The 14,050-nt window shown below is 53.2% G+C and overlaps 1 protein-coding gene across 1 annotated transcript; it reads right to left on the minus strand.

Moving 5' to 3' along the window:
• Window positions 1–563: 563 nt before the first annotated feature.
• On the minus strand, window positions 564–12,887 carry LOC140255395 (maestro heat-like repeat-containing protein family member 2B). Its single transcript, XM_072342951.1, has 31 exons — window positions 12,863–12,887; window positions 12,443–12,564; window positions 12,160–12,285; window positions 11,855–12,020; window positions 11,600–11,698; window positions 11,256–11,407; window positions 10,747–10,890; window positions 10,127–10,219; window positions 9,775–9,844; window positions 9,546–9,659; window positions 9,387–9,460; window positions 8,867–8,986; window positions 8,615–8,722; window positions 8,267–8,426; window positions 8,099–8,139; window positions 7,721–7,862; window positions 7,267–7,319; window positions 6,965–7,072; window positions 6,554–6,673; window positions 6,236–6,358; window positions 5,955–6,110; window positions 5,601–5,774; window positions 5,241–5,320; window positions 4,745–4,880; window positions 4,536–4,628; window positions 3,994–4,080; window positions 3,688–3,811; window positions 3,382–3,491; window positions 2,778–2,930; window positions 824–978; window positions 564–668 (listed from the first exon to the last, which is right to left on the minus strand). The coding sequence occupies exons 1-31, from the start codon at window positions 12,885–12,887 to the stop codon at window positions 617–619; spliced, it is 3,480 nt and encodes a 1,159-aa protein (XP_072199052.1). The 3' UTR covers window positions 564–616.
• Window positions 12,888–14,050: the final 1,163 nt, after the last annotated feature.

Raw genomic sequence — 14,050 nt, forward strand, 5'->3', positions numbered from 1 at the left:
TTCTTTCTCTCTCGCCTTCCCCTTCCTCCTTTCCCCTCCTCTCCTCCCCTCTTCTCTTTTTTACCTTCTCTTTTTCCCCTCTCCCCTACCTCACCCCTCCCTCTCCCCTCCTTCCCCCCTTTCCTCCTCTCCCTTCTCTCCCGTTCTGTTCTCCTCTTCCCTTCCCTTCCCTTCCCTTCCCTTCCCTTCCCTTCCCTTCCCTTCCCTTCCCTTCCCTTCCCTTCCCTTCCCTTCCATTCCCTTCCCTTCCCTTCCCTTCCCTTCCCTTCCCTTCCCTTCCCTTCCCTTCCCTTCCCTTCCCTTCCCTTCCCTTCCCTTCCCTTCCCTTCCCTTCCCTTCTCTCCCGTTCTGTTCTCCTCTTTCCTTCCCTTCCCATTTGCTCTTCCCATCCCATTTGCTCTTCCCTTCCCATTTGCTCTTCCCTTCCCATTTGCTCTTCTTCTCTTCTCTTCTCTTCTCTTCTCTTCTCTTCTCTTCTCTTCTCTTCTCTTCTCTTCTCTTCTCTTCTCTTCTCTTCTCTTCTCTTCTCTTCTCTTCTCTTCTCTTCTCTTCTCTTCTCTTCTCTTCTCTTCTCTTCTCTTCCCTTCTCTTCCCTTCTCTTCCCTTCTCTTCCCTTCTACCGGCTCCACCGTTGAAGACAAAAACTTCTTATTCTCCTCCATGTCTCACTGGAAAAATAGAGAGTCTCAAGTTGTGACTGAGTAAACTTCACCTCAAACAGACTTTGAGAAGAAAAAGAAAAGCTGCTGCTTCCCTGGATCCCTCTGACAGAGGCAAGCTACAACTGAGAGCGCAGCAACAGCAAGGGCAGGAGTGACAATACCTGTCCGTCGACTCAGGCAGCCGGGAGAAGCTGCCAACTGTGGCCTCTGCATTACAGCGGGTGAGGATGACCACCGCCTGGAATATGAAGGGCATGAACGTGCTCTGCTGCAAGGACAACGTGCAGCTGCGCAGAATGTAGAGGATCAGCAGCGTCTGAAAGAAGAAGGCGAGAAAGAATGACTTGCTGCATCCTTGACCTAACCATGGACATTCAGCACATGAGCAGTGCCTGTTCCCTTGACATGCTGCCAAGGCCTAAGCCTACATTTCAGGCCAGCCACCCTGTCCAAACCCTGGCCCTGCACTCAGGCTGTGCTTCTTTAGCACAAGAGGTAAACAGCACAAAGCGTAATGCAACAGCCAGAAAGAGTCCAAGGCACATGGAAGAAAGTCACTTACCTCTCGATGGATGTCCTTTACATTCAGCTGCAGAAAGGTGATCAGCCACTTCCCAGCAGCACGCACACGCGTTCCTTTGGCCTTCTGGAAGGTGTCCTTGATGGCCATCAAGAAGTCTATGGTGTGGTCCAGTGGGAAGTTTCTGCACACGATCTGCGGAGAGATGAGAAGCAGGAGAGATCCCATCACTGATCTGCAGCAGCTCTTCAAAACATAAAGCGGTCTTGAGAGCATTCTCAGTTCAGCAGCTTGCCGGTCATTCAAGTGGCCATCACAACGCTCCTGCTGTCCTTACCCTGCTATTCATACCTGCAGTGGTTGAGCCTTCTCTCAGCTTTTCCACGCATGGTGTTTGCTTATATGCAAAGTCTACCCCCAGCAGCCACGGTCATACATGTGCACACACTCACATGCACAGCCACACGCACACACACGCACATTCATGTCATGGAATCAGCTCCTTGCGCTGGGCACCTGAAGGCCAGACATAGCTCAGAGCCTCCTGCTACTTGCTGAGAAAAGTGATCTCAGGGTGACAGCTCCTTCTGGAAGTGGTGTGAGAGGCTGGGGGAAGCATAGGGATGTGCAGAAGCCTACACATTGAGATCGCATCACCCCTTTTTGGGTCCACTTACTCTTGCAATTTTGGACGAGCTCTGGAGCTGAGAGGTGGTGCTGCAGTCATTCAGCCATGTGTTTGGAAGATATTCTGCAGGAGACACAACATGTCCACAGCAGGGGTTTTGGCGTCCTGTACAAATGCCCACGTCTGTGCAGACACAAGCTCTGCTGCTGGAAGTTCACTCCCCTTGCAGACCAGTGCATGGTGTAAATGGTATGGAGATGGTCTTCAGTAGTTATTCAAATGAAGACTTGGTAAAAAAAAAATACTCTTTTCACTTCTCAACCATTTAAGTATTTAAAAATGTTTGATAGATAATACAGATTTTTTAACTCGGCTTTCCTTTTCATTCTTCTACCGTTTCCACTCTCGAAGATAAAGCTCTCTTTTTCTCCTCCATGTCTTGCTAGAAAAAGGAAAATCTCAAGTTACGACTGAGTAATTTTCACCTCAAACAGACTTTGAGAGGATCAAAGAAAAGCTGCTTTGTCTTGGGATCCCTCTGACAGAGGCAAGCTACAACTTGGACTGTAGCAACAGCAAAGGCAGGAGTGCCAGTACCTGTCTGTGGGCTCGAGCAGCCGGAAGAAATTGTCAATCGTGATCTCTGTGTGAAAGCGGGTGAGGATGACCACTGCCTGGCACAGGAAGGGCATGAACGCGCTCTGCTGCATGGAGAACATGCAGCAGTGCAGGATGTAGAGAATCTGTGGCACCTGAAAGAAGAAGGGGAGAAAGAATGACTTGCTGCATCCTTGACTCTGCAGGGCCTAAACATGGACATTCAGCACATGAGCAGGGCCTGCTCCCTTGACATGATGTCAAAGCCTAAGCTTAAATTTCACACCAGTCACCCTATCCAGGGTGTGCTTCTTTAGCACAAGAGGCAAATGGCACAAGGCATAGTGCAAAGCCAGAAAAAGTCTCTTACATCCCGCCGGATGTTCTTTCCATTCATCTGCAGAAAGGTGATCATCCACTTCCCAGCAGCACGCACACGCATTCCTCTGGCCTTCTGGAAGGTGTCCTTGATGGCCATCATGAAGTCTGTGGTGTGGTCCAGGGGAAAGTTTCTGCACACGATCTGCAGAGAAATGAGAAGAAGGAGAGATCCCATCACTGATCTGCAGCAACTCTTCAAAACATAAAGCAGTCTTGAGGGCATTCTTAGTTCAGCGGCTTGCCGGTCATTCAAGTGGCCATCACATCACTATCCATACCCTGCTGTTCACACAGAAGGCAGTTGAGCCTTCTCTCAGCTTCTGCAGCAATTGTGTCTGCTTACATGCAAAGCCTATCTCCCAGCAGCCACAGTCTCACATACACACACATGCACGCACACACGTCATGGAATCAGCTCCTTGCGCTGGGCACCTGAAGGCCAGACATAGCTCAGAGCCTCCTGCTACTTGCTGAGAAAAGTGATCTCAGGGTGGCAGCTCCTTCTGGAAGTGGTATGAGAGGCTGGGGGGAGCAGAAGGTTGTGCAGAAGCCTACACACAGAGATCCCACTACCCCATTTTGGGTCTACTTACCCTTGCGATTTTGGACGAGGTCTGGAGCTGAGAGGTGGTGCTGCAGTCATTCAGCCCTTCACACAGGCTCCCAATGTCTCCTGTCTGGATGACTCTATTGGTCACCTTGGCTGAAGGGCATGGGGAGAAAAGGGAAGTCACGCTTCTGGAAAAGGAACCACTTTCCACGGGGGAGAGACAGAGGACAGAGTGGGGAGAAGGCAGCTGCACACGGTGCCTCTCCCTTCTGTAAAGTAGGCCCAGCCCATGGGCTCCAGTGGTGCTGCAGAGGAGAGCAGAGGGATGGTACATGGCCACTCTACTTACCTTGGATGCGGAGAAGGGAGCTCAGACAGGTGATAGCCAGCTGGCGGGTTGTGGGCATGGGGTCACACATCAGAGGGGCCAGCAATCCCACCAAGGAGCCAAAGTGCTTGCAGGCATCTCCCCTCTGCATGGGTGAGAGGCAGGAAACAAGCTGTAGGCAGCCCCAGCTCTCCCTTGCTTCTCCTGCCTGTGCCTTCCCCATGCAGTGGGTGGCGTAGCATGCACAGCTGGGCAGAGCTTACCTTCCAGCTCAGGGGTGCTGAGCTGGGAGGGAGCCAGGGACATGAGGTGGGGCTCTCTACTCACTTGAAGATTTTCACAAGCAGCCAGCAGCTGGGAGCAGGTCTGCAGGGCCCTCTTGCGCTCCCACATGTTGCCTGAAGTCATTGCTATCTGCAGGATCTGGAGCAGAGCATCTGTCTTACTGTGGACATCTTTTCCCTTTCCCTCTCCCTCTCCCTCTCCCTCTCCCTCTCCCTCTCCCTCTCCCTCTCCCTCTCCCTCTCCCTTTCCCTTTCCCTTTCCCACCTCTGTCACTCCTTTCCCAGCACTTTCCCTCAGAACCTACCCTGTGTTTCCACACACCCCCCTCACTGAGCACCAGCACTGCTGCCCCCACTCTCTGCAGACACTCCCGCCTCCTAACAGCTTTTCCTTGGCTGTGGCCTGTCAGGGGCTGGTTCCTGTCTTTCACCCTACAGGGCCCATTTCTCTGCCATTTCTGAGCTCGCAGTGAGCTGGCACGTCAGCAGGAGATTTCTCTCCTCTCGTAGTCTTCTCAGTCCCCAGATCTCTGTCCCTACTATCAACAGGTATCACGCTTTCTCCCTTGCCCCACACATACTCACATGGACTATGTTCTGGAAGAAGCCACGGCTGGGCTCTGTCTCCAGCAGAACTACCATGAGCCGGCTCAGAGCTTTCAACGATGTTTGCTGAAGCTGAAAGCAGAAGAAAGGACTGAAGTGTGGCATCACGGCTGCTGCCAGAGCATGGGTTGTGTGTGCTGAGGAAGGGCTCTGACTGAAAGGTGACTGGGAAAATTATGGCAGGTTACCTGCAGGTACTGAGCTGCTTGCTGTGACTTCCTGATCTTCCGCATCATCTCTGCTGAAGGGTGGGTCACAATGTTCTTGCAGCACAGAACCAGCATTTCAAACATGTCCTTGCTTCCTAAATAGGGCTTCAGCTTGCTGACAGGAGGAAAAAAGGAAGAGAAAGCAGAAAGGGCCTTTACCAGTGCTTTCCAGGCTGGTTCAGACGACATCTGAGTTTCTCCTAATGGACAGCTGCAAAGCCAACACTCCCAGGCGGTGCTGCTGAGCTCTGTCTTTAGTTTCAGCAGCACCAGCCTTCTCCCTGGCAGCAGTGAACCACTTTCCACTCTGAGGGGGAGGAGACTCCAGGTCTCCCTTCTCTTCCCTGCCAGGAGACAGGAGCACCAGGGCCTTTTTCCCTGCCCAGAACCTCATCTTTGCTGGGCACGACAGCACAGCCAACTCTCCTGTAGATGCCGGTCCTCCCTGCCTTGTAACCCCAGAGGTTACCCTTACCTCAACTGCTCCAGGGCCAGAACCACCTTGAGGGGCACTGGCGAGACAGGGCTGCCCAAGTAATACTCCTTCAGAAAGTCCTGCAAGTACCAGAGAGACATTGTCAAAGTGGGCAAGGGGCACACGAGAGCTCTTCTGTCCAGCCCAGAGGCAGACACAACTGCCACACACCAACCCCATCACTCCCACATTTCCTACCAAAGCAATGCAGGATGCAACAGCTCCACAGCCGGTGGCCCTAGACTGCTGCCCAGCCTCTGCCTGCCAGCACCCAAGGTCCCCACCAGCTGGAGCCATCTGGCTGAGGGAGACCTGTATGCCTACACTCTGCTGTAGACAGCCTTGGCTCTAGGCACTCACCATCAGGATCTCCATCAGCTTGCCCTTCAAGGAGGGGTTAAAGCAGGCAGAGTCACCCACAGCATGGAAGGCAGAGCTGAAGTCGGTGATGCTCTGCACCAGCGCGAGCTTGTTCTGCAAGTCCTGAGGCCCAAGAGAGAAAAACATCCTTTGAAGTGCAGGAAGGGCCGAGGGCTACAAGGGGAACATGTGGGGGCAACACTAAGGGAAGGATTGGATCTTCATCTGGACACAGACCATTCCCTGAGGGACCTTTGGAAAGAGAAGACCCATTTCAGCACCCCACCCCCTGCCCACCACATGGAGGGGCTGCAGATGGAGGCTCTGACACCCTGATGTGCTTTGAGCTCTCACCTGGCAGCTGCAACTGTAGAGAAGCAGGATGTTGCCCACGATGTCTCCCTCCAGGTGGACTAGCAGTTGTTCCTTGGAAGCTCGCAGTGCTAAGCTGCCATGGGCGAGGATGAGAGCACTGCGTGTGGCATGAGCTCTCGTGCTGCCCAGCTCCATCTGCATGGGGAGAAATGCCTTGAGACACTCGCTCTACAGCCCCTGGTGCACTTGGGCTTCAAAGGCAGGAGCTGCCTTGAAAATAAGACAGAAGTGAGCCAAGATGGAAAAGCATAATGCTTTACCTCCTTCAGTATGGAAGTCTTCTCATTCTTGCCTTTGCACAGCCTGGATGCAAACATGGTGAGTGTGTCCAGGACTGTGTGGAAGTTGCTCTCAGTGGCATAGCTGAGAAGAGAGATCATTCCCTGCATGAAAGAACAAGGGGTGTTTGGTGCAGGCCTGAACCAGCTGGCACAGCCAGCCACAGTGTCCAGGCTGGTCTTCACCTGAAGGAAGAGGCAGCAGTGAGGAGATTGAAAGGCCTGGAGCAGGGCCAGAAGAAGCCCTCTTCCCCAGGGACAGAGCAGAGTTGCTGGCAGCTGGTTGGAAGGAGAGCTCACCTGGACTTCAGATGGCTTCTCCATGTTTGCTTCCTCCAGGTGTTGGAGCAGCTTCTCTTGGACATGGAGGACTTCCTTACAGGCTCCCAGTACTGCCCCCAGTGCCTTGTACAGGAAAGACTGCATGGGAAGGGAAGAGAAGGGATGGGAGGGAAGAAGCTGAGATGTGTCAGCAGCCTGACCTACTGGGAGAGGGCCAGGTGGGAAGGACCCACGGTCCCTGGGAGATGCTGAGAGCAGCTGCAGGGCCGAGCTTTAACCAGCCCTGAGGATTTTGCAGGGAAAGGCTCTCTGGGGGACACAGGCCGGGGAAGCAGTGTGAACAGCCTGCGTGGGCAGAGCACCAGCACCAGCCCCAGCCCCAGTTGGGTACCTGCAGCTGCCCCGCTGGGTAGAGCTGGGTGAACCCACCTTTTCTTCAGAGCTGCTGGGAGAGCTGCTCAGCCACCGGCTCAGCTCACAGCTCAGGGCCTCGGCCCAGGCCTCATCCTCCATGGTCTCCAATGATGTCCTCAGGAGCTGTTGGAGAACAGGAGAAGCCAATGATCCCTTGCTCTTTGCTTCTTCCCACATTCCTAAGTCACCACAGCCTTCTGAGTACAGGTGACTGGAAGAACAGCCCCTCTCCCAGCTCCCCCAGCATTCCCTCCCTGGCTCATATGGGAGCAGGGCTCTTTGGTGCCGGCAAGCAATACTTTCCAGCAATGCTGTACCTTTAGGAGACGGTGCTCCCACTCTGCAGAGTCTGGGAAGCTCTCATCTTTCCCTGCACAGCAACAGGAAGCAAAAGACACATGCTTGGGATCAAGTCATGAAAGAGCTGCTGCAAACCATGCTTGGCCTTGGGCACTCAGCACTGCCAAGCTGTGTCCTGCACCCCCTCAACAATGACCTGTCCCTCCCCACGGACACTGTCTCAGCAGGAGCACGGAACTGCTCCAAGACTGCTGTTTGGGGAGACATGAAGGGCCCATCCATGACCTGGAACAGGCAGATCCCAAGGGGCAAAAATCCCCAGGCCTCAATGCTGTCTCCCTGGAATGGGAACAACGGCAGAGCAAGCACTGGGCTGCAGGCAATGCTTCCCCTCTGCGACACAGCAGAGCTGCATTTTCACTCTCCCCCCTTTCCCTGCCTCCACTCCTCCTCTCCCTGCCAGCACTTTACCTTCAAGGCACTGCAGCAGCAGGGGGATCTCAGCAGCCCATGTGGCCCCCACAGCTCTGTGGATCCTGCTGTGGAGGTTTTGCATGAGCAGCAAGGCAGCGGCTTGGAGTTCACTGCCTGCAAAAGGACTCCCTGCCACCACCTGTATGAGATCAAGGGGAAGGAGGGTCACTTCTGCAGCAAGGACAGCAGCTTCTCCCAAGAGGGAAGCAGCTTGACTCTGCCCTGGTGGACAAGGAGCAGCTAGCAGCTTTGCCCATGGCACTGCAAGCCCGTGAAGAGAACAGCATCCCCAGGGGTGAGACAGGTGCTGGCATGCTCAGCCATGCTGCTTCCTCCTCAGGGCTCATGGCATCAGCCTCTGAAGCATCTACTCACCAAAAGGCGTGCCAGCAGTGTCTGGGGAGTCAGCAGTGGGCCTGTGGGGAGAAAGAAGTGCTGAGTGAGACTCCAAGACATGCTGCGCTCCACCTCTTGCACCTCTGCTGTCCCTTCTGAGTGCTAACACCAGTCAGCAGAGCTCACTGGAGGAGTTTCTGCTCCTACCTTGAAACATGGAGGTGACAAAGTGGGGATCCAGCTCTTCTATCTCCTGTACCGTCAGGTCCCCTCTCTCAGCCAGGGCTCGGACACAGCGGGAGACGGGGATCAGCATGCCGGTGTACTGGGCTGGCACCACGTACAGCAGCAGCCGCGGCCACAGGAGCTGTAAGAAACGAGGCAGTTGAGCATGTCAGCTTTCCTGCCTCTGCTCAGAGATGAAGAGGACTCTGTGAATTTCCCTGAGCCTTGTGTGCTTCAGAGCACGTTGGAGGACAGACCTGGGGTGTTGGAAGGGGCAAGGAACATGTGGTGCAAAGGCAAGGAGTGGCAGAAGTGCAGACTGTGACTTACTTTGGTCACCCCTCTCACAGAGACATCCAGTGACTCCAGGATGTCCATACACAGCTCTTGGAGTTCTCCTTCTTCCTGGGCTTCCTGGGCAGAAAGGTTTCCAGCTGCCTGCATGACAGAGTTGTTGGAACACTGGTTACTCTCAGTTCTCAGGAGCCTCTCATAGGCTCAGGTGTGGCCCCACTGGTGTTTCTGTGCCATCCTCTGAGCAGCACGGGTCTTCCAAAGGAAGATGCTGCCCACTCTCCTTACCCTTCTTTCTGTGGTGCGGCTGAACTCACTGAAGATGTGCCCCACCACATCCCAGGCTGAGCAGCTCCAGGCATTAACGCTGAGCACATCCTTGATGAAATGCAGAATGGCCCTCCTCACCTGCCAGGGATCAATGGTGGGTTTGATATTTTTTTTCCCTTTTTAGACACGCACAGAGCAGAGGAGAAGCCTTTGCCCCTGAGGTGAAGGCCAGGCCTTAGCACCAGACTGTGCACTTCCTGTGCATGGTACAGGGACCTGCCCACTCCACTCTGCTTGGTCTCCCCACAAGAGCCATTGAGACCACGTGGTCAATGCCACAGCACCTTTCTTGACACCCCAGCCCTGCCCATGTTGGCAGCAGCATCGCTTCTTGCCATTGGGCTCTCAGAGGACACAAAGGAGAGGGGGAATACTTCTCTGGGTCTGAGTCCTTCTACTACAGCCTCACCAGCCTCTGCCCCAAGGCAAAGGCTCTCTCTACCACCCAACAGCTCTTTCCTTTCCTGAATCAGCTCACCTGGGTCCTGGGGTCCCTGCACAGACACTGCACAGACTCCACAACCTGGGGCAGCTTCTCTGTCATCACAGGCTCTGCAATAAATGCACAGAAGCATGCGTGGAGGCACAACCCAGATGGCAAAAGGGATCTCTGGAAGTCCTGACCTGTGGTACTGACCATCAGAGCGAGCCAGAGCACCAAGCAGACCCAGGGCTGCCACACAACTGGCCTTCCTCTCATCACCCAGCTGTGACTGTAGAAACAGGATTGTTTCCTCTGCGCAGATTTGGGCTACAGGGAGAAAATCCCGCTCAGTGTTAGCAAGAAGCTTGCACCCATTCTGGAGGTTTGCAAGAGAGTTCTTGGACAGGGCATCACCAAGCATTACCAAAGCTGCTCTCCTTACCCTGAAGCAGGATGCAGTGGGTCAGCTCTTCTCTGTCAGCCTTGTTGCGCTGCTTGGTGTTGTCAGAGAGCTGCGGGAACAAGGTTCGTTTTAGAAAATTGCATCAGCATTGAGGATGGAAAAGAAACTGTGCTGCCAGCTCGCATCTCCCTCGGCACTTTCGGGAAGAGGATGTGCAGACAAAACTCAGCCTGCCCCACAACATCCCCAGGGGCACACACACAGCTCTGGAGCAGTCATGGGAATGCAGGAGCTAAGGCTGAGCAGCCATCAGAGGCTCAGAGATCCACAGTCCTCCTGAGACTTGGCCAAGAGGGAAACTGCTGTGGGTGCAAGGATAGGCTCCCCTTACCTGGTAGAAGGTGGCACTGGTGATGGCCAGAAACTTGTCCTTGGGGATGACTGTCTCAATGCCCTTTAAGGCCTCCAGGAAGATACTGAGGCTCTGCAAAAGAGATCAGGAGGGGAAGAAAGGGCTGAAGCCACATCTAGCCACTTGGGAGCAGAGAAACTGATTACCAATAGTTTGTCTGCTGGGAGAAGATCCTGCACAGGTGTTCTGGTTTGTACCCCACTCCCTGCAGCACCAAGAGAGTCTCTCTGCTCTCAACCTAGTCTGTTCGGGCATCCTTTGCAGGCATTTCCCACCCAGCAGCCTTCTTCTCTCCCATCAGATGCAACTGAACGTGGTCCCCCTGGCTGTTAGCACAGAGCTCCTCAGGCACTTGGAGCCCAACAGGGATGGTGGTGAAGCCTCCCAACCCCAGGAGATGGGCCCCAGTGACTCCTGGCTCTCTCCTGACTCTGTCCAGGTTGTTCCTTCCTTGACTGAAGAGCTGAGGAAGCCTCAGACCTCCCTTGTACACTTATTCCTTCTTTCTTTCTCCCAGGGCTCCCACCTCTTCCCTCCATCCCACTGTCCCCTCTTGGAATTGGCCCCACGTCCACGCAGAGCCCTGCACAACATCTCACCTTGGTCGCCCTGCAGGTGTCTTGGACCTCCTGATACTGGTGCACAAGCCAGAGGAGCTGCTCCCAGACATGCTCTTGGTGCAGCTCCTCTTGCAGGAGGACAGCCATCATGGCAACCACAGCCCCGAGGACGGCCTGTTTGTCCTGGAAAGGGATGGCAGAGGCCCAGCATCAAAGACTGAAGGTCTGCCCTTCCTACAGAGAGGGCTTTCTTTTACCCTTCCCCTTCCCCATATCCCTGTACCCAGCAAGAGATGGGCTCGCTCTGGAGGGCACGCAGGTTTTTCCCACACCCTTCATCCCCAGCTCTCCCTGCCACAATGCTGTGACATGCAGCTGCTCCCTGGCAGGGAGATCCAGCCCCAAACACAGAGCCACTTCAGGGCCCTTTGCAGAGCCAGCCCACTCCCTCTCATCACCCCTCTGCTCTCAGCCTGCTGGGGACAGACAGAGCTGCCAACATAGATGTCCACATTGCCATCCCGGGCTGGGAATGCAGCAGAGCTCACCTTTTCCTCCTTGCAGACCTGCCAGTTCCTCAGCACAGAGCAGAAGAGCTGGTAAAGATTCTCACAGATCTGCTCTTTCTCCATGGCAGGCCAAGGGCATTGCTTTCCAGAGGACAAGTGAACCTTGACTCCTTCTGACCATTGTTTCACAACTGGAAAAACAAAATAAAACAAACAAACAAAAAATGTGTAATTAATTAAAAATAAATTTAATAATAAAATAAAATAATAGTAATAATAATAATAATAATAAAACATAAGATAAAGGGGAGTCCCTGAGACACTGCAGCAGGGTGAGATGCAACAGCTGTCCCGAGCCCCCCTGCTCTGCTGCTGGCACTCACCAGTACAAACGATGGACAGGGTCCGGCCGCTCTTCACCTGGTCCACCACACTGCGCAGGCCAGCCAGCGTCAGCCGCATGAAGGGGATGCACTGTGTAGCTGCAGAGAGGAAGGAGAGATCCAGGGTCAGAGCCTCAGCAGTGAGGGAGAAGCAGCTGCAGCACTGCATCTCCCAGCTCAACACAGATTACATGTAGAGGGGAATGACCCCTTTCCCCAGTTATCATTGATGTCAGGAGGCTGAGGGCACTCTACCATAGCTACTGAACAGTTTGCTCAGGGTGATGAACACAAACTCCTTGGACATCTCCCCTGTTGCCTTCAGGTGTCCCTGGAGCTCGGCCATCACCAGACTGAAGTGCATCCGGGCCAGAGCCACCAGGACGTTACTGGCAGCCGTCCTCACGCTGTCTGTCACTCCCTGAAAAAGAGTCACTGGTGACACACAGCACAGGAGGCTGCCTGAGACCTTCCCTTGGGAGGGCAAAGCCACCACTATCCGCCAGCAGAACACCAGCATGGGCAGACGGCTCCCTTTGCCTTTGGGAGTGACCCCTCACCTGGGCTGCTGTCAGGTCCTGGGACACCTCTGCCAGCAGCCGGTTCACCACTCCGCATGGTGGGCGGCCGTCGTCGTCTTCCCACAAGACGCTCTCGAGCTCGTAGTAAACCTGAGCTCGGTCACCCTGGGGACAGGGATCAGACATGTTTTGCTTTGCCCTTGTTCCCGGGGAGCCACCCGCTGCCACCCATTGCTGTGCCAATGTGCTTCTGGGGCCTGGCACCCATGGGACCGTGGCACTGGGCCGGGGCAAGGACTGATGGTTGGATGTCCCAGCTCACCTCCTGGTCTTGCAGGCGCTGCAGCAGCAAAGTCACGGCACAGGTGGGGACAGGGCTTGCCACCCTGCCTCTCCCTCTGCGACGTGTACATCTGGGCATGCAGCCCACACAGGCAAAGAGACCTGGAAGGAAAGAGCAGAGCTGCTGGTGTTGCTTGGAGCCAGGGCCGAGCATCCAGCCAGCTCTTGGGAGGAACTCTCCTCCAGCCCCATGGCGTGGGGTGAGCTGCGTTGGAACATGTATGGTCAGCGGGGAGACAGGAGAGAGAGCCTTCCTGTTGCTGGGGTGCTGGGGAAACCATGGTGGGCAGCTGCACTCAGCAGAGCAAGGACAGTGCTGCTGGCACATCCTAAACAGACACTGGCGGCACACACGTGCTCCGGCAGCGTCACTGTGTCTGGAGAGGTGGAGGGACCTCACCTCGAAGGGCTCTCAGCCGCTCCATCACTACAGAATATGTCTAGATAGACACAACGCTCTCTCTGGGTCCTACTCCAGTGGGTCCCACAAGAGACTGGGCCACCACTCCCACTGCTGCTGCAGGGGTGTAAAGACATCAATTGTGACATCACACCAAGGAGTGTCACTTCACAGAGAATGGCGTGCCCTGGGCTGCATCCTGCAATGATCATATTTTATGATCAGCTCATGTGTCTGTGGAACTGGCCCCTAGAATTAAGTCTCCAAGTCAGAAAGAATTGTTTTTTTGGTATTATTAGATAAGTGTTTTTCTAAAGTGCCTTCGATCTACAGATTTCTAAGAACACTCTGAGATCAATTCTGTGCCTAAGTTTGATTTCTAAATGTTTTTAGGACAAATACATGCAGGACAAGACAGAAAATAATAGCTGTTGTGTAATGCATACATGTAAATCCAATTAAAAATAACTTTCTGTGCTGGTATCTGTTTGTATAAAGGCTAAAGACAAGTTAGAAGAAACAGATCAGTTTCTTTATATTCACTGAGTGGCACAAAGTGAATCTAGGATGAATAATGGAAAAATATTTTTAATGTCTTCCACTGCAATAACTTCAGAAGTCACCTGTAACACAAACACTTATATTTTATTTATTTTATTTTTGAATAATACGAATATTAAGCTGATATCAGTCTCAGCTTTAAGTTAGTTTTCAGAAGTCGGGATTTGTGTGACTCAAACTGAAGCCATTAGCCAAACGCAGCTGTGGTATAACTTTATAAAGATGAATTCTAGTATATTTTATATTATCTGAAACATTTCGTACAAACGCTCCCATGAAGATCTCATATTTAGAAAGATTCCAACGTCAGAATAAGTGTATTGCCTTTAGATCACTATCTGACTGCAAAATGAATCACTTCCTATTTACGTGTTTTCCATCTTGCATTTAATAATCAGCATTGCTTTCCTTCGAGCAATCCTTTGATTGCTCGAAGGAAAGCAATGTGAACACCCTTATCTCATTACAGAAAGTAATTTTTTTCCAGTTCTAGCAGTAATTTCTTCAGCACTTATTTCAACTAAGCCAGAAAATGCTCCCTCACACTGCAATATGCATGTATACAGCCAGCTATATTGACACAGCCATGGTTATGCCTTCTTAGTTTCCTGAGAAAACTTTTAGAGT

Source organism: Excalfactoria chinensis, chromosome 1 (assembly GCF_039878825.1).
Source record: "Excalfactoria chinensis isolate bCotChi1 chromosome 1, bCotChi1.hap2, whole genome shotgun sequence".
Classification (NCBI taxonomy): Eukaryota; Metazoa; Chordata; class Aves; order Galliformes; family Phasianidae; genus Excalfactoria; species Excalfactoria chinensis.

What these genes read in the sequence shown, in the direction of transcription:
- LOC140255395 (XM_072342951.1), bottom strand. Translation starts at nt 12,887, where the DNA reads ATGGAGCGGCTGAGAGCCCTTCGAG. An exon ending in AGCGCCTGCAAGACCAGGAG is followed by an intron (nt 12,286 to 12,442) that starts GTGAGCTGGGAC and finishes CCCTGTCCCCAG; the next exon opens with GGTGACCGAGCTCAGGTTTA. An exon ending in CACTGCTGGCACGCCTTTTG is followed by an intron (nt 7,863 to 8,098) that starts GTGAGTAGATGC and finishes GATCTCATACAG; the next exon opens with GTGGTGGCAGGGAGTCCTTT.